Source organism: Gossypium arboreum, chromosome 12, assembly GCF_025698485.1.
Source record: "Gossypium arboreum isolate Shixiya-1 chromosome 12, ASM2569848v2, whole genome shotgun sequence".
Classification (NCBI taxonomy): Eukaryota; Viridiplantae; Streptophyta; class Magnoliopsida; order Malvales; family Malvaceae; genus Gossypium; species Gossypium arboreum.
The window spans coordinates 3,181,743-3,208,999 of record NC_069081.1 but is presented as its reverse complement, the minus strand read 5'-3'; the positions used below and the strand labels follow the sequence as shown (position 1 = coordinate 3,208,999).

General features: G+C 32.7%; 3 protein-coding genes across 4 annotated transcripts; all 3 read right to left on the bottom strand.

Annotated features, from left to right (window-relative positions):
• Positions 1–169: 169 nt before the first annotated feature.
• LOC108476814 (DNA-directed RNA polymerases II, IV and V subunit 3) lies at positions 170–4,408 on the bottom strand. Its single transcript, XM_017779158.2, has 3 exons — positions 1,864–4,408; positions 1,526–1,763; positions 170–752 (listed from the first exon to the last, which is right to left on the bottom strand). The coding sequence occupies exons 1-3, from the start codon at positions 2,307–2,309 to the stop codon at positions 480–482; spliced, it is 957 nt and encodes a 318-aa protein (XP_017634647.1). The 5' UTR covers positions 2,310–4,408; the 3' UTR covers positions 170–479.
• On the bottom strand, positions 4,301–6,546 carry LOC108477806 (cyclase-like protein 2). 2 transcript variants are annotated; one of them, XM_053022623.1, is made up of 7 exons: positions 6,108–6,546; positions 5,920–5,964; positions 5,488–5,560; positions 5,183–5,280; positions 4,789–4,859; positions 4,561–4,699; positions 4,301–4,405 (listed from the first exon to the last, which is right to left on the bottom strand). In XM_053022623.1, exons 1-6 carry the CDS (start codon positions 6,427–6,429, stop codon positions 4,574–4,576), a joined length of 735 nt encoding a protein of 244 aa, XP_052878583.1. In that variant the 5' UTR covers positions 6,430–6,546; the 3' UTR covers positions 4,301–4,405; positions 4,561–4,573. The 2 variants fall into 2 exon arrangements, with proteins under 2 accessions (XP_052878583.1, XP_017635786.1); XM_017780297.2 differs by having other exon boundaries at positions 4,301–4,413; positions 6,108–6,517.
• Positions 6,547–6,910: 364 nt separating this feature from the next.
• Positions 6,911–10,446, bottom strand: LOC108479886 (D-3-phosphoglycerate dehydrogenase 1, chloroplastic-like). The gene is made up of 4 exons (XM_017782726.2): positions 9,685–10,446; positions 8,118–8,605; positions 7,934–8,029; positions 6,911–7,812 (listed from the first exon to the last, which is right to left on the bottom strand). Exons 1-4 carry the CDS (start codon positions 10,235–10,237, stop codon positions 7,141–7,143), a joined length of 1,809 nt encoding a protein of 602 aa, XP_017638215.2. The 5' UTR covers positions 10,238–10,446; the 3' UTR covers positions 6,911–7,140.
• Between the last annotated feature and the right edge of the window lie 16,811 nt (positions 10,447–27,257).

Below are 27,257 nucleotides of genomic sequence, written 5' to 3'. Positions count from 1 at the left end.
AGGCTCGAGTAGAGAAGCAAAATAAGAATGGAGTAATAAAGTTGTAACCACATAAGCTCCTACTGTAGCTGTAGTCACCATTTTTAAACCTAGATGACAACTTGACGAAGCCAAAGGGAAACTTAATCTCAACATACAATAGAGGCGAAAAGCGAAATGCTACTATACATTTCAACCAGCTAAAAGCTCACTGATGAATCACTGGTGGCAAGAACCAACTAGCCAGAAACATAAATACAAAGGCTGATAGTTTGGACAAAGTAATAAGCCACAGGCTAAATCATTTGTCAGTCCATGCTTTGCTGGCTTTTAAGTTTAAAACAGATGGCATATAGCTGACAATTTTCATCAAGGAAAACAAGTAGTCTGTTCTACCCAAAATATCTCAAGAGTTTTAAACAAAAGGAAGTTAGTTAGATGGAAACACGCCTTTTCTGAAACCTACAAATGTCAATGGCTAGTTCTTAATTACAAGCAGATCATCCTCCTCGCATATGGGCACCTAGTTCGCCAAACTGATCATCAGCTTCCACAGTATCCTCAGACAGGCGAACCGCATCCAGCTTCTGTTTCAGGATTTCTATAGCATTAAGAACCAACTGAGAAGCTTTGATCGCACCAGTGGATTCAACTGTAAAGATGAAACTGTCTTCTTTGGCATATATCTCCACAAGACCTGGCTTTCCCATAGCTTCAGCTTTCTTTAGCACCTCATCGTCATAGGTATACGCCTCTGGATCAACCACCACAACCTGTTTTCAAGATAAAAATAGAATTCATAGTTAGCAGCGCCCACAGCAGCAGCAGTGAAATAGCATAACCTCCAATTTTTGGCTCACAATATAGGGACTGAAACAATGCACTCAACATACATGAAACATATGATGCTCAAGCAAGTCAGAACAGCTATCTACACAAAATATGAGGGGAAAAAAAAGCACTAATCAAACGAACTAATACTTCAACACTCACTGGCATAATAGTCAGTAACAACATTACAGTATCATTGGAGACTTCCTATAGAAAAAAGGTTTTCAACACAGTAATGGCAGCATAGCAAGCAGGCCCCATTTAAATGAAAGCAGAAAGAAATGTAGTTTGACACCTCGCATCTTTAGCTTTGAGATAAACACAGGGTGGTATTAACGGCCCTAATACAAGGAGAAACACTCCAATCCAGAAACCTAAACTGAAGCTCAAGTTCCATCAATATCCTCATGATTCAGAAAAGTAAAAGGCACATAAGAGGAACTTTTGTAAGAAACATATAAAGACAAAATGCTACTAAAACACATCCACATTTTAAGCTCAAGCAAACTAGAAACTCTAAAAGGAAAGACCTTGATGACGTGCAAAGCAATTCAATCCTCCTATTGGACAGATCACAGATGTAATTAATCAAAACCAGCAATTGCTTTAACAATCCAGAAGCTCTAGTGATAGCCAACACAACCCAAAGCTTAACCCCGAACAATTTCTTTGTTAGAATAGATGTAATGATGTAGAAAGTAAAGGCATAGCATACCTGTTGGGTATTTGGGTCAATGTCAAAGACTTTAGTTGGACTGCTCTCAACAAAGCTTAGCTTCTCTTCAAGCGTCAAGCTTTCCATCAAATCCTCATTGATATGAATCTCAGGTTCATACATAAAAGTCACGGTCGCAGCAGGTGACCATTTGGCGTGATCTTTCCCTATCCCTTTCCTCGCAATTGCCCTCAGCCTCAGCTCTTGCCCTCGCCGTAACTTCACAATAATAATCCCTCTGAAAAGAAACAATTTCAGTTGTACGAACGTCGAATCCTAAAGCCCTAATGCAATTTAAAAACAAATCAGGAGTAATTTACAAATTTAACCCTAAGTACCTAGGCTCAGTGGAATCGTAGCCAGCGTTATCGGTGAAATCGACGGGAACAACAGTATGGTCGGAACTATAGAGATCCTTGCTGGTAACGTCGAGGGTTTGATCGGAAATGCATTTGGCGCGAAGATGGAACTCAACGGAGCAGAACTCGCACTGACCGTCACCGTCGCAAGCGTCACAGTCACGGGAGAAGCGCATAGACATGGCGCGTTCGCTGGTGAGAGGGATGAGACCGAGGCGATGGGCAATGAACTCGTCGTTAAGGACGGAGGAGTTGACTTCGATTTCGACGAGGTCAATAGCGATGGTGGGGACCTCGGAGATCATAACACGACGGAGGGCATTGGCCATGGAGGCATCGGTATCGCGAAGCTCAAATTTAGCGTAGTCATCCTTCAGCTCTCGGATTTTAACCTTAGGGAATCGCTGGTACGATATTCCCTCCATTTTTATTTTTTTTAAATGGATTTGAGGTCTTCGGCTCTGCAATGGAAGGAAGCTAAAGGGGAGGGCTTGAGTCTACGTTCCTTAAAACCCAACTGGGGGGTTTTGGTTGCTTGTCGTGTCCGCTTCTTATTGGTTATTCATTTCATACCGCAACGATGTCGTTTTCTTTTTCCTAATAAATGTACCGGCCTCACCAATGATAAAAGAGACATCGAGAACATTAACGGATTGCGTGAAAGTAGAAATTTTTAAAATATAATTTGAGGAGCCAAAGCATCTGCCTATGCCCTTAGCGATTTGCTGACGCCTTTAATCGGAGTTGATGGGAGGAAAGGTGTAAATACATTTCTCAAGACTATTTCATGAATTACAAGTTGCTTTATGATAAAAAATATGTTATAATCTTGAGCTAAAATTGTTCATAAGTTACAACTAAATGAATAATTGTAAAAAAAAATATAAACAGAGATGAATACTAGAGTTGGTTATACAATTCAAAAGATCTTTCGATGTTCACGAGTTTTACTCAAATAGTAACTCACTATGAATAAACCGTACAAAATGCGATTTAGTTTCAACTCATTCACTTAATTACAACTCCATTCTTATACATTATCTAAATCACGTTTTCCATAATAATTTCTCCTTAAAAACTTAGTCACAAATTAAACATGGTAATTGTACTAAAACCAATTTCTTCACATTGAACAAGTAAGTGTTCTCTTATATTCATCAAGAAGTCATAACATAAGTCTTTGAACAGCCGTTGTAGTACTTTGTAAATGAGCTAGTTTGATTAAGAATGAATCTTTGAAATTTCTCCCAAATTAAATCACTCATTCTTTAGTATAAATATATCTTTAAATAATCTAATTATATCATTCTGGGACTCTTGAAAATTGTCGTTGCTTGATTAAATTTCTTCTAAAATTGTAATAACAATATCAATTACTCAAAATCCTCAAAAAGAGTTACGTAAATAATTAAAATACATATGTCAAAACATGCCAACAAATAAAGTAAGTTACACATGTAGTTATAACATTGTATATGGGATATGCGACTAATGCTACCATTTTCATTTAAAATTATTTTTGATCTTATTTCTATAAACTTAAAAAGAACAATATCAATTGTGTTCTACCTTCCTCAATCAGGTGTACGAATTTGGAAGCACTATATTTTTCAATTACATCAATAAAGGCAAAATTACTTCTAAGACAGTAGTTCTCCATAGCACAGTATTTATTTATTTTTCCTTATTATTTATACTTACCGTCTTTGTTTTGCAATAATAATTATCCAACAGAAAATAGAGTTTCCAATGCAACAAAATGTATCCATCAACCAAATAAAAATAATAGTAATAGCAACAAGGACTAGCAACACCAGCATTATCAAGTTGCTGCTCCTCTCTCAAACTCATCACATCCTAGAAAATTTCTTTGATTTGTTCCAAAATTTTGAAGTTATTATTGATGAAATGGTATTTTGTTCTTTTTGTTCAATGATATTTTGTTATGTACTTGAATGAATTGTGGTGGAACTTAATTTAGGTCTACACTAGGGGACAAATTTCCTTAAATAATGGAAATTTGGTATTGACTGCCACTCTTTTGTATCAGTATATATTTTACAGAAGAAATGAAAAATGTGTTCCCTTTCACATTTTCTTTAATCATCTTCTTCCCTATATATCTTCATACCAAAATTTCCAACACAAACATGTAATATATAATTTTGGTTCAGTTGCTCTAAGTATAAACATGAAATCAGTTAACAGTGAATGAAAAAAGAAAAACTTGATGATCTAAAAGTAAACAAAAATATAGATTGATGATGTTGCTGGAGATGAAGATTTTCCTGAGACACTTTTCTTAATCTATAGCGGTCATTTATGTTTCAACTTACTTTTACAACTATGCAATATTTTAGCTTAGTCTGTTCTCTGATAATTAACATAGTTAAGCAAAATTATCTGTCATGACTCATGAGACTTCAATGTCAGCATTTTATTACTTTTCAATTCAAGGTTGGTTACACAAGGTCCATAAAGAGAACTTCTATTGATACTTCAAACCATTCCTCTCAATATCCTACTCTCCTGCACCAAATTTAAGGCTTAATGAGCATATGCTTGAAGTAGTCAAACCACTATAAAAGAAAAGTTTCAATCATGTAAAACCCATCCCTACTAGTTGTTTTTAGAGTGAATATAACATTATCGGTTTTAATGGTGAAAGAACCTTACTAGGAGAAACGTTTTATGCAATGAGAATGCATCTTGTTGGGCAACCATCTGCACCTACCATCCTCAAAGGTAAGCAATGGACAGTATACTTCCCTGGCTTTATGTCATCAAGGTTTAGACCTTCAACAAGAACAATTTCCTGCAAAAAAAGAAAAAAAAGAGCAGTTCAGTAATGCACAACAACACTTTTTCTCTCAGATTCACAAGGGAAACTTCTGAATTCTTTACCCTCTTCCTTAGAAATATATGATGAGTTGGGGCAGCATCAACATAAGCAGAAACTGATAGGTAATCAAGTCCTACAGTTAATACAGATAGATGGGTTGGTAAAACTATAAGCTCTGCCAACAATGAAGGCATAGAAATGGTTATATTTTCTATTTAAGAAGATTATATTGAACTTCATTGATTGCCTGCAATTAAATCAGATCAGTCATCTGTGTCACTTTCAGAAGTCAGAGGCCTTGTTCCATTAGTTACTAAGACATTTTCTTGAAGTGACTCATTAACTGAAGTAATGATGGGACCTGACATTTGTGTAATCATCAAGCCAGAATTGAAGCACTGAATCTATGGCACAAAAAGGTTCCTCTAGTTAACGAGGAAAAATGTAAAATCTTACCTACAAGTTTGATGTCTGTGTTATCAACCAACCATTGTGCCCCATCTTTCTTAAATCCTGTGAAGTCTGAAGCAAACTCCGTTTTATGCATCAGCCTCCTGAAAATGAAAACATATCAACAATTTTAAGCCATTTCTGTAGAACAATACAAAAGTCAATCCTATCAAGGAGCATCACCATTATTAATGACATCTGATCTTGTCATGCTTCAAAAATACTCCTGATAGGAGCCCACTCAACTATATTCGCTTTATGCATATGTAAATGCAGACAAATGAATAGGTGGTAAGTTCATATTGAGTTACCTGTCAGTGTTAAGTGTTTTGAAAAGCACACGATGTACTCCTCTGGGAATTTTCAAGGACTTCAAAACTTCAGCTGTAGGAAGCATATTTTAGTTGCCTACTTACTAGAGAACAACACAAAAAGAAAGATCAAACACGATAAACGAGTGTTTTTAACTTGTATATTTTTTCATATATTTGGAAGTTCATACCCCACATTCATGTACTATGTGTTGAACATGCATACTTCAGAGGAAAATGAAAAGTCCGGGTAACATAGTTTATCATCACAAGAAGGGAAAAATTATAAGAGAGAACGTTTATTGCAATAGTCAACCAACATCGGCATCTTGATGCAGGGACTAGAAAATAAAGCATCAGAGCAGGTCTTTCGTTGAAACCAGTTATCTCTACTTTATACTGATATGATATTATCATAAATAACAGGCATACCAGTAATGTTCTTATTTCTTGGAACATCAACTACTAGAACAGGACCTACACAAACAATAAAACAAACATGTGAGGTCATCAATGATATCCCAAGCAAAAACTACTTGGAAACACCTACCAGGTCTAAGGAGAAAAGAACTGGTAAAAGGAAACAATTAGTGGCAGGCTTATGATATAAACCAATTTACCATTAAGAGTTTGAAGGCTAAGGGTTGAAACATCAAATCCTTGTTCATAGTACTTCTGAAAGAAGTGACTAGGAGCATCAACGTGAGTGCCAGTGTGGGTTCCCAATTTGAACTCCGACACATTCACTGTGGACCCATTTTTGATGCTGGAAAGAAGCCAAATGAATTGACCAAGACCCTTCTGTGATCCAAAAGTTGGCAACTGAGAAGTGATTTTGTGAGTTATGTCAAAGATTTTGTCACTACCATAAGCACCATTGGAGAGGATGCTTAAAGTAAATATCCCTGCACAAAGTTGCAGCTGGAGCTTGCTTTTGTTCATGGTGAAGTTGTAAGTTTCAGAGAAAGAACAATCTGCTTACTTGTTTGAGTATATCTTGCCAATATATATCAGATATTGAAATCAATAGGACAACAAAGAGATTGATTATATATGATAATTATTTTCCTTGAATCATGGTGATGACTTGCATTGATTTATCATGAAAATTATTGTAAAATTTTTATATGGCATTGCGACAAACACTGAAAGCTGAAAACTAGCTTCCACCATATCCAGTCTCCATGAAATCTGCCAGCAAACACGCAAGACTAGTCAAGCTGCAAAATTATGGTAATAAAAAATAAACTTGTGCTTGATTGCATTTAGTTAGATTGATTATAATACTACTAAACGTGGAATTTGGTGATTTCTTTTCTTGTATAAAAAGCAAAACTTTTGGAGCACATGAGTTTTAGTCAAAATTTGAAACTTCGGCCGGCCTCGTACGTTTTGAGTATTAACAAACCGCCCAACCCCAAAATTAATCACAAATGAATCACTTAAAGTTCATCAAAAATACATATTTGATCACAATCTGAATCACTTAAGTTCATCTGAAAATATATATTAATCACAATCTGAATCACTCAAGTTCAACGAAATTATTCTTTCTTATCCGAGACAGAACACAATCAATGACAGATTTTCAAAATTTTTTAGTACTACAGGGTTGTAACCCAAGAAAAGGATATGGCAAATGGTACTGTCAACCTACAACTTGAGGAAAACAAACTCTTCAATGGCAGGAACCTCGCCGATCCTCTGTAAAGATCCTTTGCTGGGCTGATCATCAACCCCTATGGCCATCACTGCTTGCTTCCTAGGCGCAATCCTCCCAACGCTCATGAAACTCACATTCACATTCTCCTGCCCCAAAATACTTCCCACCTTACCAATAATACCAGGCTGATCAACCTGTCTGCAAAGGATAATGCTACCCTCCAAGCTTACATCCACTTGGAATGACCCTACCTTTGTCAAATGGGGAATTCCATCTTTCACCTGTCCTTCGACCTTAATCTCACCCGACTCTGATATCGCGCCAGCAAATTTTGATTCCACGTTGGCAATCTGAACTTGGATGGACTCTAGTGGACACTCAGGTGAACCATCTATAACAATGCGTTCCTCCGTAATCCGCAGTCCTCTTTGTTTAGCGGTGTAATCAGCATTAACTAGGTTCACATAAACACTGGAAATAGGCTCAATAAGCCCCTTGGTGATCATCGCACGGAGCAGCCTTGTGTCAAGGTCATCAGGAGCTCTAGAGGAAGCATACGACACTTTCACATTTTTTACACCACTTACACCTGCTACCAATTGGACAGCCAGCCTCCCAAGTTTTTCAGCAAGCTCGACATATGGTTTCAACTCTATTAGAACCTGCAGTGAAAGTGAAGCACATAAGTAAAACATTAATCCTAAATAACTAGAACATGAAGAAAAGTAAGGCCACATCAACAAGAAAGTACTCAAGGCAAAACTAAATGAAGTCATTGTGTACCTCAGCAGGAACCATTGGTGCATTGACTGCAGTCGCAGCAAGTTCCCCTTTCAAGGCTCCAACAACAGCTTCGGCTATTTCAATAGCCACTCCTTCCTGAAAAACATAACAATGCTTAATTCAATAACATCATTCAGAGACAAATAAATATGGACATAATTCATTGATTAAAGAATCAACTCACTTGAGCTTCTATTGTACTGGCACCAAGATGTGGAGTCACCGTAACTCTCTCGTGCTGAACCAATTTGCTGTCCTGTTTCGGTGGCTCCTCAGTGAAGACATCAAGTGCAGCCTGAGCTACAATTCCAGCATCCAATGCCCTCACAAGAGCATCTTCATCAATCACTCCCCCACGGGCAACATTAACAATGCGAACACCTTTCCTCATCTTAGCAAATGTCTCATCATTGAGCATTTTATTAGTAGCAGCGGTGAGAGGCATGTGCAGAGAAATAAAATCTGCAGTGGATATGGCTTCCTCAAAGCTCACCAGCTCCACACCTATAGCACGAGCTCGATCAGCTGAGGCATAAGGATCGTGGGCAATAACATGCATGCCAAGCCCCTTGGCTCGCCGAGCTACCTCTGATCCAACCTTTCCGAAACCCAAGACAGCAAGTGTCTTTCCAACAAGGGATACACCTACATATTTGTTTCGCTGCCACTTCCCTGCATCACAAAAGATACGGACAAGTTGAAATTTGTTTCCAGAAACATCTATCATGAAATCACTTAAGCAGCCAATCCTAAACCCTTAAAACTATATTACCAAAATCAGGACAAAATATCTACATCAAATCACTTAAACAACTTGCTTGTTTATTAAACTATGAAAATGATTACATTGAAAACTTGTAAATGTGGTGATGTCATCTCACTTGTGTCACGTAAATATGAACAAACATTCTCGTGATTGGTGAAAACCAATGTCAATTCCTATAAATCTCAACTTAATCACTCATTTATTTTAACAACTCTATAATTTAATTACATAAATAAATTTATTCAAAATTACAGACTTTTTGTTTTTAAATTTTAATTTTTTCAACTGTTTAATTAATTTTTCACACCAACTCAGCATTTTATAAGTTAAATAGATAATAGTTATATGGTTAAAATATGCTCCAAGTCCTTGTACTCTTTACAATTCCAAACTTAGTCATTCTATTTTTACTTTTATTTTTAAAAATTTAGTCCATCTACTTTTTAAATTTAAAATTCAGATTTAATTTTTAACTCCATTAAAATTATTTTACTAAAATCGTTGATGTGACACTTTAAAATATAAATTAAAAAAACTCTAACTAATAAAATGATGTAATAATAAACAAAAATTTAATAGAAGGCTTTTAACCATGCTAACGACTTGCATGTTTAAATCTGAAAAATAGAAATACTAAATTCTTAAAAATAAAAGTAAAATGATTAAATTCCAAATGTATTAAGAATTCAAGGACTTGAACATAATTTAACCTAATTATATTTATATTCCATTAATTCAATCAAAGCATTGAAGATTGAACCCAAAACATCAAAGCACGGAAGGAAACATTATTATATGCTTTGAGATGGTGTTAGCAAAATTATTAAGATAAATCCATAATTACCCTCCAATCTAAAGATTCTCCAATATTTAAGGATGGCACTGAATTAGTAGCTTAGAAAATCTAAACACAAACGACAGATCTAAGCAACCCAAAAAGATTATAAGCACTGCAGAAAAAAAAAAACCACGAAATCATTCTCACCAGCCTTCATGGAAGCATCGGCTTGAGCTACGTTCCTAGCCATGGCAGACAAAAGCGCGACCCCATGCTCAGCCGCCGCCACAGTGTTAGAAGTAGGCGCATTGACGACCAAACAGCCATGTTCGGTGGCGGCGGCCAGATCCACATTATCGATCCCAACACCAGCTCTCCCAACAACTTTCAATCTCCCGCCAGCTGATTCAAAGACCTCGCGGCTGACTTTGGTTCCGCTGCGCACAATCAAGGCATCGCAAAGCGAGATCTTGGTGCAGAGCTCTTCGGGAGAGAGGCTGTAAGAACAGTCCACGTTGGCGAACTCCTTGAGCAGCGTCAAACCCGCTTCGCCGAGTTTCTCGGCGACGAGTACGGTAGGTTTGCTAGAGATAGATGCAGCGGAAGCTGTTATGATTAAGAAACGGCGTTGCGGTCTAGAGGAGGAGCGCGAAAACCGCAGGTTGTCACGGAAGGAGACGGAAAATGCAGAAGGAAGTCGGGGTTTAGAGGAAAGGGAAAGGGATGGGTTTTTGAGGGCTGGGGTTTTGAAAGAAGCCATGATCGATGCTTGAAGAGAAGGGATTTCCAAAAGAGATGGAGGATCGGCAGAGGACGGAAGTGGATGCAGCGAGGGAAGGCCAAGGAAAGTGGGTAATTTATATTTTGGTGGGATTCGGTGAAGAGAGTGCGAAGGGTAGGAGCGTGTAAACACGCGAATGAGATGAGAGGGGGGAGAAATGATGGTCTTTTTCCACTGAAAATGCCAAAATGGTTTAGAAGAATTTTGGTAAATTTTGGAAATTTATTTCCGGTATTTCTCTTGCATTCCAAGTGTTGAGGAAAGGGACACATGAAAACTTTTTCAGTAATTTTGTTACTCAAAACACAGTGTTGGCTTCTCACGCTTCACAAGGAAAAGTTTAGTTTCCAAAGATGAAAAGTTTAAAAGTAAACGATGATTATTATTGAAATAATTTAATAATTTTCTATTATTAAAGCGCCCCTATTCCTAACCATTTTGGCAGTTTCGTTGATGCCAAATTAGGCTATGGTTAAACCATTTTATTAGTCCCTATACTTTGATAGACTTTGAGATTTAGTCTCTATACAATTCAAAAGTTAAAAATTCTATCATCCTATTTTTTAAATTTAAAAATTCTAGTCTAATTGGTAATTTATATGATAATTTTTCAACTTTAACTTGTTTATTTTTGTCAAATCATATGAAAATAGTTTAATCAATGTGCCAAGTTGATAAATTTTGATGGAAGATATTAACTGTGTTAATTATTGGACTGAAATTTTTAAATCAGAAAAATATGAGGAATTAACTCTTGACTTTTTAAGTATAGAGATTAAATCTCAAATTTTGTCAAAGTATAAATACTAACAACATATTTTAACATTTATTCTCTTAGGTTTTCTAAATCAGTTTCGATACTTTGGATCTTTCTTTGTGTGGAATTTTGATCGGGTCATTACTTGATGCTTTGATCAAATCTTGTTGTTGTCTTTTTCTTAACGTTTCTTTTAGTGGAAGGTCCAAAAATATGATTTAGAGGGGCCGAGGTGAAGTCAAGAAATTTTTTGGGGACGGAATTAAATTATATATTTTTATGATAGTAAAAACATAATTTCTTCATTCTAATAGCCTATATCTTTATAATTTTTAGAAAATTAAATTAAATTTTTATCATTTTAAGGAGATTAAAGTGTAATTTTATCATTACTAATTTAAAATTTTATAAATTATAAAAGAGTTAAATAAAAAAATCATTTTAGGGAAATGGACACCCTTAGATCCACCCTAGATTCTTTAATTTGACTTCAATAATTTCGTGTTTTGTAAGTCGAAGTGGAAATTTATCCTTTTACTTTTTGGTATCTTATAAATACTAACCACTTATTATCAAGCTTAGGATATCTAATTTACCTAATCAAAATTTTATTTCAAGTTTATGATTATGAGTCAACAATCTGGCAAAAGCAATATTATATTATAAGAATAAGAGTAACAAGTATTAAAAAAAAATTGTAATTATGAAATTAAAGTGTTATGGTCTATGTTATGTTGGAATTATTTTATTTTTAAGTGACCAAAGCACTTTTCTAGTGAATGAAGTATGGTTTTCTTTTTAAAACTAGACGAAATATGAAAAGGAAAGGTGGGGTGAGGTGGGGTGGGGATGGGATGGGATGGAGGAATCTATATACAGTTTAATCATTCTTTACTTTTCTCTATTTAATATTATCTCCTTACTGTAAGCAGATACTTTCACCGTTGAGATTCCACAGTTTTCTCATCATCAATAATTGCCACTTAAAAAAAAATCATTTTTTTATGTTTTTTTAAGTTTAGCATGTAACAGTTTAATTTTCAGTAATGTCGGAACAATAATTCGATATCACTAAATCTAAAAAATGAGTAGGAAATATTATTAATTTAGTGAGTATAAGTTAAATGTGAAGTTAGGAAAAATTTTAAAATAGTGAAATGTACTAAAAAATATATATATTAAAATAATTAAAATTGAAAACGAGGTATCGAGACCTCGGGAATTTTAAATCGAGCCATAAATATTTTTATAAATATTTATGGAGTGTTAATAAGTTAGTATTAAAGTTTCGTCAAGAAATTTTAAAGTACTGATAGCTAATTGAACAAAAAGGACTAAATTGTATCAAATGCAAAATTATGGAAAATGATTAAATAGCTTAAATGATAAAAGAAAGAGGGTTTAAAAAGAAAATAGACCCAAGGTCTATTTGGGCTGGACGGCAAGAGCATGAAATCACAAAGAAAATAAGGGCAAAATTAGAAAATTGCAAAATTTACTTAATAAAGCTAGGACTAAAGTGGAATTATCTAGATTTCTCTTTATTTTTCTACATTCTCATCAGAAAAAACACCATGGAAGAGTTCCCTTAAGTTGGTTTTTCATATTTTTACTGCAAGTAAGTCCAATTATTGATTATTTCTTGAAATTTTTGTGTTTTTGTGACTTTTACAACTAGGTCCATTTGTTGAATTCATTAGTTCTTGATTCTATGAAAGAAATTGAAAGTTTCTATGAATATGTGCTGGAAGTATATGATGATTTGACATGGAATTAGAGCTTTAAATTTTTTATATGCTGATTTTATTGAAAGAATTGAATAGAAAGTGAATGTTTGGGACCTAAATTGTAAAAGAGTTTGAAGTTAGAGTTTTATGTGGAAATTATAAATTTCAATAGTTATGAAATAACTTATAATGTCTAGGAAAAGTGTTAATTGAGAAAATTAGTTTAATTGAGGGGTTAATTAAGTAAGGTCTGAATTGTATGAACTGTGAAATTTGGGGCAAAATGAAAATCAACATTTTGCACTAAAATAGTTTTGGACAGCAGCAATAGTCTAACTTTGAAAAATCTCCAAAAATTGTATAAATCTAATTAGAAGATGAATAAAATATGAAATTAAAGCTTATTGAGTCTAGTTTCTTATAGAAGAAACGGTGTAAGCAATGGAATTGTAAATCATGAGATATAATAAGTTTTGTGAGACAATGTCAGAATGATTTCGGGTTCCCCTGTTCTGACTTTGGAAAATCATCAAAAATTGGATAAAAATAATTAAGGGATTAAATTTATATGTTTAAAATCCTTAAAGAGTCTATTTTCAATAGAAATAAGCGAGAACATCATCTGAATCTCGTACGATGAGATAATTAATTCTAAGTGAAGAAGGGTCGGAACTGTCAGACAGCAGAACAGGGGCAACTTTAAAGAATAAACTGTACTTATTGGGTAAACCAAAAATTCTGAAAATTTTGTGGTAATAAGATAAGTAAGTCTAGTTTCAGGAAAAATTAGCAGATCTTAATTTCGAGTTCTGTAGCTTAAGATATAAATAATTTAGTGACTATGACGCAAATAGACAGTTTTGAATATACATAAGTAAATAGTGAAATTATTGATAATGTTACTTGTTGCATGTTATATAAATTAAGGATGTGGAATGGAGAGGAGGAGGAGGAAAATATGTATGAATATTTAGCTAGCATGGCTAATTTGTATGTTTTAGGCTCATGGACTAAATTGAATAAAAGTAAAATTTTATGGGTAATTTTGTAAAAAAAATGTTAGAAATGACCAATTTTCATGAAATGGATTATTTTATTAATTAAATTATAAAATTGAATGAAATTATTAATTTAACTCAAGATCAGGGAAAAACATGTTTTAAGGATTAAATTGAAAAGTGTTGAAATTATGGAAAATTCTGACATTTTATAGAATTCATAGGTTGTTATCAATTTGTGTGAGAATAACGGCTGGAAATAAGGATTAAATTGCAATAATTTTATTTTATTTTAACCTAAGGATGAAATCATCATTAATTAAAGTTTAGGGGCAAAATGATAATTTTGTTTAGAGCATTAGTTGAATGTATTATAACATGAAATAAATGAAAACGACGATCAAATTTCTTTATAAAGATCCGGATGACTTGAATACGAGACTTGAACGTGGAAAAGAAAAGATATCGGATTAATGAAATATCTGATAAATGAATTGGTAACTCCGGTAATGCTCCGTAACTCTATTATGGTGACGGATTCAGGTTAGGGGCGTTACATAGCCATTTTAATTTTCCGTTTAAAATTTTGTTAATTTTTCAGATTTTTTTTTTAAAAATTGCGCTTTTTTATCTCATCATTCAACTATTAAAATTTTTAATTTAAATACTAAAGTTTTTAAAGAAAATTTAGTCACTTTGGTGTTAAATCTTTAACATCGTGATGATGTGGCATTTTATTTTCTGAAGTGGTATTTATTTCTTTTCTTCCATTTTTTCCATGCACAAAAAAAAAATTTGGTTTCTTTTTCCATGTTATGTCGTTGTTGCCACTAGAAACGTTGTTCCCCTGCATCTTTTTTGGTCACTTTAATTATCGACGAACTCGCTTCATCATCCTCTACCACTCTATTGGTTTAGATTTTTCGAAACTCTCTTTAAAACTTATGAAACTTCAACCTAAAGAAAAATAACTTTGATCAACATGGACTGAGTTATATTGCTTTTCTCGTTATCAACCTCCCCACTATTGGGATTTAGAGGAATATGTGCTAGTGTCAAGAATCAAGGGAGTCTGAAAATGGGTAGCCTTCTTTATTTTTTTGTTTTGAAGGTTTATCAGATTTTAGGGGTCTGAAGTGTCTCTCGGAGAATCCCCAAAGTAAGAAGCATTCTTTCAAGATGAATGATGACCTATATCAAAACCAACCCCATTAGACGGCCACCAGCAAAGATCAAACCAAGATAAGTACGAAGCTTTGGCTTGATTTTTATCATTTTTTAGTATGTTTCAAAAGAAACCAAACCAAGAAGAAGAGAGAGGGAGAAGGGGAAATGTTTTGGTGCTAGTTATGTCACGAACAACGATCAGTAATCGAAAACAATCAAACGGCAATAGAGGAAAGCTTTAAGGTTTTTGGGGAGGAAATGCCACGTCATCACGGTATTAAAGATTTAACACCAGAGTGACTAAAAAAAATTTGAAAACTTTAATGATTAAATTGAAAATTATGATAATTAGGTGACCAAGATAAAATCATACTAAAAATTGAGTAACTAATAGGTGGTAGCTTCACCAATGAGATTTGAGAATTTCCTTTATCATAAAAAATTGCGGATTTTTTTAGAGTTTTTTTTAAAAGCCACTATTTCAAAAAAAATAATCATTTTTAGATTTTTTTGAAGTTTAGGCATTTTAAATTATCTTTTATAATTTTGTTACTTTTTCAAAATTTCTTGCATGATTATAATTTTTAAAAATATTTTTATAATTTCAAAAATAAATTATTAACTTTTAAGTTTTGTTATAAGTTTATGATATATTTTTTTCTTGAATTTAACCATTAAAAAAATTCTAAAAGAACTAAATTGATATTTAATTTAAAGACCAAATTAACTATTAAGCCTATCAGTTAACATGCCACATCATCAGTTAGCCATTGAATCAACAACCAAGTGACCAAAATGTTAGAAGTAGATAATATGAAGATCATTTTAGAATTTTTTATAGTTAGGTGATCAAAATAAAGAGTTAATAATAATTAGGTGGCCAACAATGTAGTTTACCCTTTATTTAAAATTTAAATATAAAGTTTGTCAAATATGAAAACCTTTTGAATAGGTTTGCCTTGTCCTTTATTTGTAACATCCCTTACTCATCTCGATGTATGACATGAGTGGGAGGTGCCATTAGATCACTTTCTTAACTTTTACAAAAAAATCATAAAATATATCGTTTTGCAACATTTTAATATTCTTTAAATCGATTTAACAAAGTTTAGAAAGATACAAATATGATTGGAAACTAATTTGAGTCATTAAATACCCTTATGTCCAAATCATAAATCAAGTGTTTGAAGTTGTTTAACTTAAATTGAGGTCTTTCGGGTTGAGATAGATAGAAGTTTTACAATAACTTAAAACAATTTAAATAAAATTATAGACATAAGATGAAATCATTTTGAAGGCTGTAAAATCATGTTAGAACCAGTTAGAATCAATTTATAGGTGTTTGGGATCAAATACAAATCTCCGAAGGCTCAAAAACTCCAAAATAGTGCAGTGGCACTATTTAGAGACCTATGTATCGATACCTAGGGCCTTAGGTATCAGAACTTAGTCTTTGTACTATTGAATTTTACATTCTACCAAGTTGGATATCGATACGCATGGCATGATACCAAAATCTAGGCCCGTAAAACTGAAAAATGATCACAAAACACTTAAAAGCACCTTCAAGCAACCCATATGTACAACTAAATCCCAAATCATTTAGAACACAATAAAATAACTCATAAAACTTATATTCATTTATAAAATATACTCAACAAGAATTAGAGGAAAACTTACACATCATCAAAATTAAATTTATGGCCACATATCAACATGAATCAAATAATCACAACTCTTTATATGGGACTAAGTATTTATGTACTCTCATTTTGCTACATATTCTAATACAATATTATAAGTTCAACCTTTTTCTATTTTGGAGTGGTGATGTGATGCCACCAAATCACTAATTCAACCTTCTTAGAAACGATTTTCATTTACGTGTTTAGAGCTATTAATTTGTTAAGTTCAAAAATTTAGTGAACACTCATGAATATCCTACTTTACCATTAATTACACTCGGTGTTGAGTCTTTTACTAATCACGGGGTTTTCACTTTGAATGTGCCACTTGTTAATAAGGGTTTAGTTTTTTTAGGGTGAGCATTTGATCGAGTCGAGTCGAGTCGAATTGAATCAAGTTAAAAAATTTTGTGTTAATCAAGTATCCTATTTTAACAACTAAACTCAATTTGAAATTTTTACGAATTGAGTCAAAAAATTTTGAGTTAAGTTGAGTGAAGTTAACGAATCTTATTATTTATACTCAATGTTGCATTTACATGAAGTGATTATTTAACTGGTAGACGAATTATAAGATTATTTAACTACATAGGTAATGTTGATGAGTAAACATTTATCAAAACGACGTAGTTTTGCCTTTTAACTTAATGATTTTGACTTTTAACTTTAGAAATGGTAAACATTTATCAAAACGACATAGTTTTGCCTTTTCTTATTCAGATTTTCAGATAACTTAAATTGTGTAATTCATATTCGAGTTAAATCAAAAAACTTGATTTTTTTATTTGAATTGATCCGAATAACTCAATTAACTCGAATAATTGAACTATTTATTTCAAAATTGAATTTTTGAATTTTTTTATTTCAAAGTTTAGATAGCAATATAAATCCATAAAAAAGTATAGTTACTAATTATGTAAAATTTAGAAAAATAAACTTGATGGAATTCGAACATAAAATATCAAAATTTTAATATCGTGATTTTACTATTTTAACCAAAAAATTATTTATTAATATTATTAATTTTTTATAAACACATTTGTTATATATATTGCACTCATCATCTCATGAGTTTGCCCTAATCTAATTTAAATATGAAACACATCCAGTAAGTTAATCTAATACTTCATAAGATAAAATATTACATTTCAGTATTCAAACAAAAGTTAATTAATATAACCCAATTACCCAACAGAAAGGTTGGTGAAGAAAAATAGCGAGAAAGCGAAAGAAAAAGAACGAGGTTGAGGACGCTCTTTAAAGTCGCGTGTGGAAAAACTTGCAACCTTTCAAACTTGCTAGAATATTCGCTGATGATGCTATTGGCTATTGCTATGGTAGATCTCTTTTTAGTAAAAAAAGAACAAACGTGGCAGAATCTAGGGCCGGTTTGATGAGTCCCCCACTCCAGTCCGTTTGCCAGTTGAGTTGCTGAGTGACATGGTGAATCGGTCCGCTCCGTCCTCGATCAAGAATTTTTATTTTTATTAGGTTTAATATATTATCTGCATTATTCGATTCAATACTTATTTTTTTTAATTTAGTACATAAGTTTAGCTTTATTGTTTAATTCGGTACCTAAACTAAACAACATCATGTAGTCTAATAAATATTTAACATGTATGCTATAGAGATGTTCATGGGCTTGGTCGAGTTGGGCCTAACTAAAATTTTAGGCCCGTTTGTTAGGCCGGAGCCTAGCTCAAAAAATGGGCCTAAAATTTTGTCTAAGCATGGCCTGATAAAAATGCTAAAACCCGGGCTAGGCCCTACCGTGTTAAATTTTTAATATTATTATTTTTATATAATTTTTTAAAAATATAATACTTAAAAAATAAAAAAAATAAAATAAATGTTTCTTAACAAATTGAAAATAATTTTTTTAAAAATATGTATACTTAAAATAACACTAACATAGGTGCAACTTAACAAGTAAATACCTCTAAAATAGTAATAAAATTAACAATAAAACAAGAGTTATACAATATCCAAACAATAACAACAACATAGTAGCAATATAATAGTGAAAACAACAAGAAAATAGCAAAAACAACAATAAGAAAACAGTAAAAAAATTATTTTTTTTGCATATTCAGGCCGAGCTAGGGCAAAACAAAGCCTTACTCGAAGCCCAACCCGTTTTCTAAACGGGCCTAATTTTTTGCTCAAGCCCATTTTTCGGGCCTATATTTTTACTCAATCCCCACTTTTTGGGCAAGCTTTCAGGTCTGGCCACCCAGCCCAACCCATGAACAGGTCTAGTATGCTCTAATAAAAAAACATAGGTACTTAATTGGGACAAAAGAAAAACTCAAGTGCCAAATTGAACATTTAAACCAAATATAAGCCATCTAATCGCATGTACAAAAAGAAAGAAAAGGATAAGGGCAAATTGCGCCTTCAATCCCTAAAGTTAGTATTTAACTAGACAATTTGTGCTATGTCAAACTTTCGTTACATTTATAATGTCAGGTAGACCTCATTATGGACCGAGCAACCTGCTCAGGCCAGAAGGTTCGCCTGAAAAGTGAGAGGCTCAAAAAATGTGTAACACCCCGAACCCGAGACCATCGCCGGTGTCGGACACGAGGGGTTAACAAGCCAAGTTCACTTGTTTTGCCCATCCATTTGACATTTCCAGTCAGGCTGGAAAACTGCGTCACTGTCGCCTTAAAAATCATATCTCGAGTTTCAAAACTCGGAAACTGGTTTCGTAAATTTTCCCTGAATTTAGACTCATATATCCATCCATGGATTTATTTCTAGAATTTTTGGTCAGGCCAATTGGTACAGTTTATTAGTTAAAGTCACCCATGTTACAGGGATCGACTGCTCTGACCTTCGCGCGGTATAACTTGAATATCTCTCTGTACAGGGCTTTAATGCTGGTGCCGTTTGTTTCTAATGAAACTAGACTCAAAATGGAATCTGTACATATAAGGTATGTCTCCTAATTATTTTTGGATAATTTATAGTAAAATTTTAAAGTTGCGACAGGGAACCCAGAAACCGTTCTGGCCCTGTCTCACAATAGCTTTAATATCTCTTAACATGTAACTCCTATGACCATTTCGTTTCTTCCATATGAAAATAGACTCATCAAGGTTCATTTACATAGCTTATTCACTATTTAATTCCATTCCTACGAATTTTGGTGATTTTTCACATTCACGTCACTGCAGCTGGCAGCATCTGTTTTTAAGGTAGGTCTTACCTATTTGGTAGTCTCCATGAACCAACTAGTCTTGCCATACATAGGTTCATATATGATCATTTTAACCATGCCAATGGCTGATCATATGACCAACATTCCCATTTCCAAGCCATAGCCACATCATGACACCAAATATATACATACAAACCACAATTAGTCTAAGTCGATACTTCACTTTTACGAGTCATTTTCGCATGGCCGTACATATATACATCACAACATATTCAACCAACAAGGGTAGTCCTATACATGCCATTTCAAAGTTCAACCAAAATTTATACCAAAATAGAGGCGTGGATAGTGTGGATGACTTCGACTTTATTGATCCCGAATCCGATTGCTATCGAGCGAAATCTATAAAAAGAGAGCCAAAGTAACGGGTAAGCATTTTTTATGCTTAGTAAGTCTCAAGGAATATAATCAACTCTAATTACAGCAATACATTCACATAGCCAAATGCATCATTTTATTAATACACATTCTTACTTCACACTTCATCATTATATACTTTCACAAAGTATCAATCAATTCAATAACTGAAATTCATTAGTCGATTGAGCGAATGTTGCTCAAACATGTCGACTTTCCAATGCACATATAACGTACCTTATCCTTTGGACTTTTCGAGTGTACTAATTGAATTCATTACAGCAACCAACACTCACCTCCAGCCCAAGATTCTTGAATATAACCGGATATAATCACGTGCACAAATGCCTTCGGTCTTAGCCGGATAGAATAACTTCGCACGAATGCCTTCGGTCTTAGCCGGATATAGCCACTAGTACAATTGCCTTCGGTCTTAACCGGATATAATTTCCAGCATAATTGTCTTCGGGCTTAGCCGGATATCATTCAATTTCTCATGTACACATACATCAATAATCATTGGACATACATATTTCATTTTAGTTACTAAGGCTCAAACGCACATATATTCACAAGCATGTTCGCCTTGGGACTTAGCCCGGTATCATTCAATTTCTCATACACACATAAATCAATAATCATACACATCCATACTTCATCTCACATAATTCAAGTAAGGTCACTTCTTGAGGACTTACCTCGGATGTTGTCGAACGGCTTTTTCGGCTATTCGATCACCTTTTCCTTCCCCTTGTCCAATTGTGGCCCTCTTAGCTCTTGAGCTAATTCAAACAAATTCAATTTATTAAAACCTCATTGTGCTTGCTTATGGTCGAATATGACAAGGAGTTTAAATGGTTATATGGCCACTCTTTAGCTTGAATACACAATGGTCATGCACATTTTATACTACATCAAGCAATTCAATACAATTTATTTGAGCATCAAGGAAAAGCTAAGGCCTTCAATAGGCTACCCAAGGCGAATATTCATGTACATGTTGAGGTCAATTTTGCACTTAATACCTCACAAAAACAGCATGCATTTTACTAGTTAATGCTTTGCACATTGTGGCCCAAAACTTATAATATAGCATCAAGCACTTATATGTGTGCTAGGCAATTGTGCTTGCAATTTCACAAGCATTCTTCCACATCTTCTTCTTTAAACCAATATATTCATCACTTACTTCATAGCCAAAACATCATGTGCAAACATATATATACAATATGAGCATGGCGAATTTCAAGGTGTCCATAGCCATCCAAAATACAAATTTTAACTAACATGCAAGAAGCATGAACCATGCTCATGAATGCATCATGGCGAATATGACAATCATGCTCCATTCAACTTCAATCATGGTTAAACACAAAAGAAAACTCAAAATCTTACTCAAGAGTAGACAATCCATCATTGCATGCATCATCATCAAGCTTCACACTTAGCATGCAATGGCTTTATCACCATAACAACTTTGGCCAAATACCATTTCCATGGCATAACAAGGATTTGAGCCATGGCTAACATGCACATCAAATTAGCAACCAAACCATGCATGAAACTCCCAACACAACCTCATACATACCTTAATCTTGATGCAAACTTAGCCAAATCTCCTTCTAGGTCTCTTCCAACCCAAGCATGAAGCAAAAATCCTCCCCTTTTCCCTTAGTATTTTCGCCAAGAAGATGAGAAAGGATGAACAAATTTTTCTTTTCTTTCTTTAGGACATTCGCCAAAGTGTTTAGAATGGATGAACAATTTTTTTTTCTTTAATGCTAGTTTTTATTTTATGACTTCCTACATACACCACTAGCAAAACATGTTAGGAAACATGTTCCTTGCCCATAACCTTGTCATGGCGGCCACTCCTCCTTAGGAAGGGATTATTTGACATGCAACTCCACCTTTTGTTAACATGTACTAACAAGCCATTTAAAATTAGCCTATCATATTTCACCATGTTTCACTTTGATCCCTATTTAATACTTTCTCATACAAATGGGTAAAATTAGAGAATGAAATTTCCACATATGCATGCACACACATAGTAAGCATAGAATATAACAATTAATTATTTTTATGACTCGGTTTAGTGGTCCCGAAACCACATTCCGGCTAGGGTCTATTTTGGGCTGTCACAAAATGGCCTTGGACAAAAACTAAAGTTTATTTTTTAAAATGGGTCGGGTATTGGGTAAGATTTTTTGACTCGGCTTGGTCCAACCTGAATCTAGCTAAAATAATATTTCTATTGTTGTTTTGCTGCCACTTTGCTATCATATTGCTACTATTTTATTGTTATTGTTTGGATATTATATAACTCTTATTTTATTGTTAATTTTGCTACTATTTTAGAAACATTTAATTGTTAAATTGCACATATCTTAGTGTTATTTAAGTATAAATATTTTTAATGTATTTTCAATTTGTTGGAAAGCATTTATTTTAATGCTTTTAGTGCATTTAATGTATTATATTTTTTAAATTTATTTTTATATAAAAATAATATAAAAAATTTAATACGGGCAGACCAAGTCAAGTTTGGGTTTAACATTTTTTTTATATAGGTCGGGCTTGAGCAAATTTTAAGCTTATTTTTCAGATCGAGTCTAGGCTTATAAAGAGGACTTAAAATTTTACATCAACCTAGCTCAAACTTAACTTGACCCATGATCAGGTCTATGATAATAACATAGTGGCTAAAATGTTACAAATTAATAATGTTAATGACCAAATCATCAAAATATAATTCAAATTATATATAAGTAACTATTTTTATAATTTATCTTGATATTAATTATAATTTAAAAAAGTGAGACGATGTGAAAGATAATATAAAAATATGAAAAATAAAAATATTATACACCGTATCAATAAAATATTTAAATATAAATAAAAAAATAGATTGAAATCTCAACACTAAAAAAGTATCTAAAAATTCAACCAAACCGACACAATTAAAACTTCATTGACAATTCAGTGCTTTATTGCGAAAAAAGAAGGTACAGTATGAGATGCACGTGAAAATGATTCTTATCGCCGCATAAGCAAATCAAGGAAAGATCCCTGCTGTATAAAACAAACTACTGAAAAGAGTTTGGTCTTTGTTTTTTTTAGAAATGCAAAAAAAAAAAAGAAAAAAGAACAGAGTATTAACTAATAATAAATCAAAAACTTAAAACACACTAACAATGGTATTTGCTCAACCTATTTTTTTTTTTTTTAATTTTCTAAGTATTTTTCCTTCCAAACAAGTATCCAATTTATTTAACCTCTTCTTTTCTTCTTATCCAACGTAATGCCAAAGGAGAAACAAAATGCATGATGTTGTAATAGTCGGATCGATGATTTAACAAATTTAATAAGTCAAATATTAAGTTTTAATTAAAAAAATTGCCTTATTGAGGAGGTCGATTCTTTTGAGAGAAGTCTCTAAAATATTGTTTGCAAGCTAATCAATCGATCTTTCAACAATTAAAGGTGTTATCATTTGGTAGGGGTTTTGTCTCTTATACTCTACCAAGAGCTAGCGTACCTTGAGAGGGCACCTCATAGGCCTGCTCACAAAGTTAGAGTGCCTTAATTGGACCTACAAATCTCAAGAGAAAGGAGTCGGGATAGGGCGTGGGAAGAATTATGTATTATATTTAGGGGCGAAGCTAGAACAATTTTTTATGGGGTCGAATGAAATTTTAAATTTTTTATAGTCTATATGTCTATAATTTTTTAAAAGACTAAATCGAATTTTTATAATTTTAGGGGGTCAAAATATAATTTTACCTTTACTAATTTAAAATTTTTTAAAAAATTTAGAGGGCCTAAATAACAATTTTCCATTTTAACGGGACCGGGACCCATGCCAGCCCCCTAAATTTGCCTTTGCTAATATTGACCTCTCCCTTAAACTTTTGTACATCCACCAATTGAGGCAGATCTATGAATCAAGCCCACCCGATAGCCTCTTAAGGCACATTGGCTCTCGGTAGAGTATAAGAGACAAAACTCCCAACAAGGAATAATACCTTTAGTTGTTGGGGGATGGATCAATTGTCCAATAGACGGCACTTCAAAGGTTTCTCCTGAAAGAATTGACCCCTTCAACAATCATATAACAAGTTTCATTTTAATCTGTCCAACAAATTTAACCATTTGTTCAAGTATAAAAATTTCATAAAAATAAAAAAACAATAATCCCAAATAAATAATAATAGAAACATAAGTATAAATTACAACAACAAACATAAATTATGAAAATTGATTTAATTCAATTCTTTAATTTTTTAATAGATATTTTATTTCTTCAATTTTATGGTACTAACTGAACCAATGGGATCTTCAATTTTGCATTTCATCAATCAATTTAGTCTGGTTTTGACAAAAATTAATAAAATAAATAAATTCTACTATTAGTCCATGTGCTATGTATAAGTTGTATATTTAGTCCTTATGTTTTAATTTAGTCATTTTAGTCCCTATACTTTTTGAATTTTAATCCTAACCGAATGGTAGTTGTTAAATTCATTAGGTTCTGTTACTCTAAAAAATTGATACATCAAACATATTATCACATGTGTAATATCATGTCAGCTTGATATTTCAGCATATTACTAAAAAGATCAATTGATGAATTGGATGGCCATCGTTTATGTGAAGACTAAAATTTTGAAAATTGAAAAATATAAGGACCAAGAATGATCCAATTGGAAAACATGAATTAAATTTGCAATTTGATGGATAGTACAAAACTAGTAACAAACTTTAACCAAATGAATTTAAGTACTACCATTTGGATCAGTATTGAAATTTCAAAATTTTAAAAATAAAAAGACTAAAATTGACCGAATCTAAAAATAAAATGACTAATATTACCCAAACTAAAATACCAAGTAGAAGACTTGCCCTCTATAGAGATAATACAAAATAAAATATTCAACAAAAATAAAATAAAATCCTAAATTAACTAAATCACCTAATAATAAAATATATTTTAAGGAAAAATATTAATAAAATAACCACTTATTTATAATTAAGTTCGGCAAAGTTGACTTTGTACCAAACCTATCAAGACACCATAATCAAATATAGCTCACAACCATAAATAATCTTTTATTCCTTTTCTTTCTTTCTTTCTTCTTCTTCTCAACTTACGTATCTTATTGACTCGTCTAAAGTGTCATTAAATCTTTTAACGCGAAGAAGAGAGATGACGACCCAAGTATTTCACTTCAATTACTACTCTAAATAACTACTAGCTCTAATCATAAATATAATAATCAACAAAGTAATTGAATTACTTAGAATGCCACTCGAACTATTAACACAAAGATAGATTACAACTCAAGTAACTGACCTCGATTACTCAATCAATCACATTTCTAAACTTTACTCATGATTTAAATAAATAGCAGAGTATATGTAGCTTTATTTTTCTTCTTTTTCTTTTTTTTTAAGGGAATTATTTGTGGAAGCAAACAACTTATTTATTTTAAATAAAGTGTCTAAATAGTTTTAGCAAAACACAAACTATCATGAGGATAAAGTGTTTTTTGCAAGGACTAAATTATAGAATACTTTCTACCTAATGTCTAAATACTTAAAGTGCCGAGAAAGAAAATTTTGAACTATTATCAGACAACAAAAGCATGCAAGGAAGGCGAAAATACAAATTATGCATTAAGGACAAGACAAGTTTATTGACCTTTACTAAGCCTTGGGCACCACTCAGCCCAACCAGAAGAAAAAGAAAATTATCGACATAATTAACAAACTTCATCACAAGCAGGAACAATTGTGCAACAAATCTTAATTTTAGATCTCCCCCGCTTAATCTCACATTATCTACATGTGATGAAAATTGCAAAAACAAAGAGAAATAAAAGGAAAGAAAGGTAAAGAAGTTCGGCACATGCGATGATGGGACTCTACCGTAATTGCCAACGTCTTGGGGGTTGTGTTCATTCGGAAAAACACATTGGGTTAATGGAATCAAGGTGCCAGGAGCAACTAGTAATAAAATAAAATAAATTTGGTAAAAGATATGGCATGAAAATGTCTTACTCATGCATTGCCTCCCATAAGCGTCTTTGTTTGGTGACGTTGGCTCACATTGCCCATTGGTTCAGTTCATGTTAGATTCTTGAAGTTACAGCTTTCACTGTTTTTCTTTGCCTAGAAAGAGATAATTGAGATGGTTTAATAACGAGTTTAGCTCGAAGGGCAATAGTATAGAATGAGCGGATGGTAACTTCAAATTATTAGCACTATATTCTAAATGCTTTATTCCCCCATATTAGTGGTGTGTTTGGTTGCATGAAAAAATGAAAAAATAAAAAGAAAATAAATTTTAAGTTTGTTTGGTTGGGAAAAAAAGTGAGGAAAAAAATAGGAGGGATGACTATTTTCTATCATAATACATAAAAATTAACCATTCCAAGTTAAAATGATAAAATAAGAGAGATATGCATGTTAGTTCAAAATTATATAATCTTCAAATGTTTTCTATCAAGCAATGAATAGAAAGAGAATATAAATTTCTTCTATTTTTTCTCTCTCTTAAAAAGTACGCTTATGAAAAAGATTTATATTTTCACCATTCTAGTTTTTCACCCTTTAATTTTTCATAAAATAAATTTATGATTAAATTTTAGTATATATATTCATAAACATATTTATAAAAAGAAATACTTAATGACTCTTTAAAAAAATTCAACATATATCGAAATCGTAAATAAACATAATCATAAAAGAATATCTATATGTAGGCCCACATGTGGTATGTGCACATGGTGCTCAGAAAAAATAATAATTCAATTTTAATTTACCTTTTAAAATATAATATATTTTTGTTTATAAACAACAATCATATAAATATAAATTTAAAATCAGAAAATGAAAATAAAAGGCTCAACAATGGTTTTATGATTATGATTGTGAAAATTTGAGCTTCTAGGTTCAAATTATATGAACTTCATTGAATTTGAGGTTATTAGTTGAATCAGTTAAATTAAAAATATATTAAAATTTTAAAAATAAAAATCAATTCAATTGTTAGTTTAATCATTTCGTACTACTTCAAT

Coding starts and splice junctions, on each gene's coding strand:
- LOC108476814 (XM_017779158.2), bottom strand. CDS start 2,309: ATGGAGGGAATATCGTACCAGCGATTCCCTAAGGTTAAAATCCGAGAG. Junction 1,764..1,863: donor TACGATTCCACTGAGCCTAG/GTACTTAGGGTT, acceptor GTTTCTTTTCAG/AGGGATTATTATTGTGAAGT. Junction 753..1,525: donor TTGACCCAAATACCCAACAG/GTATGCTATGCC, acceptor TCTTGAAAACAG/GTTGTGGTGGTTGATCCAGA.
- LOC108477806 (XM_053022623.1), bottom strand. CDS start 6,429: ATGAACAAAAGCAAGCTCCAGCTGCAACTTTGTGCAGGGATATTTACT. Junction 5,965..6,107: donor TAGCCTTCAAACTCTTAATG/GTAAATTGGTTT, acceptor TTGTTTGTGTAG/GTCCTGTTCTAGTAGTTGAT. Junction 4,700..4,788: donor ATATATTTCTAAGGAAGAGG/GTAAAGAATTCA, acceptor CTTTTTTTGCAG/GAAATTGTTCTTGTTGAAGG.
- LOC108479886 (XM_017782726.2), bottom strand. CDS start 10,237: ATGGCTTCTTTCAAAACCCCAGCCCTCAAAAACCCATCCCTTTCCCTT. Junction 8,030..8,117: donor CCAGTACAATAGAAGCTCAA/GTGAGTTGATTC, acceptor TATGTTTTTCAG/GAAGGAGTGGCTATTGAAAT. Junction 7,813..7,933: donor CACCAATGGTTCCTGCTGAG/GTACACAATGAC, acceptor CTTTCACTGCAG/GTTCTAATAGAGTTGAAACC.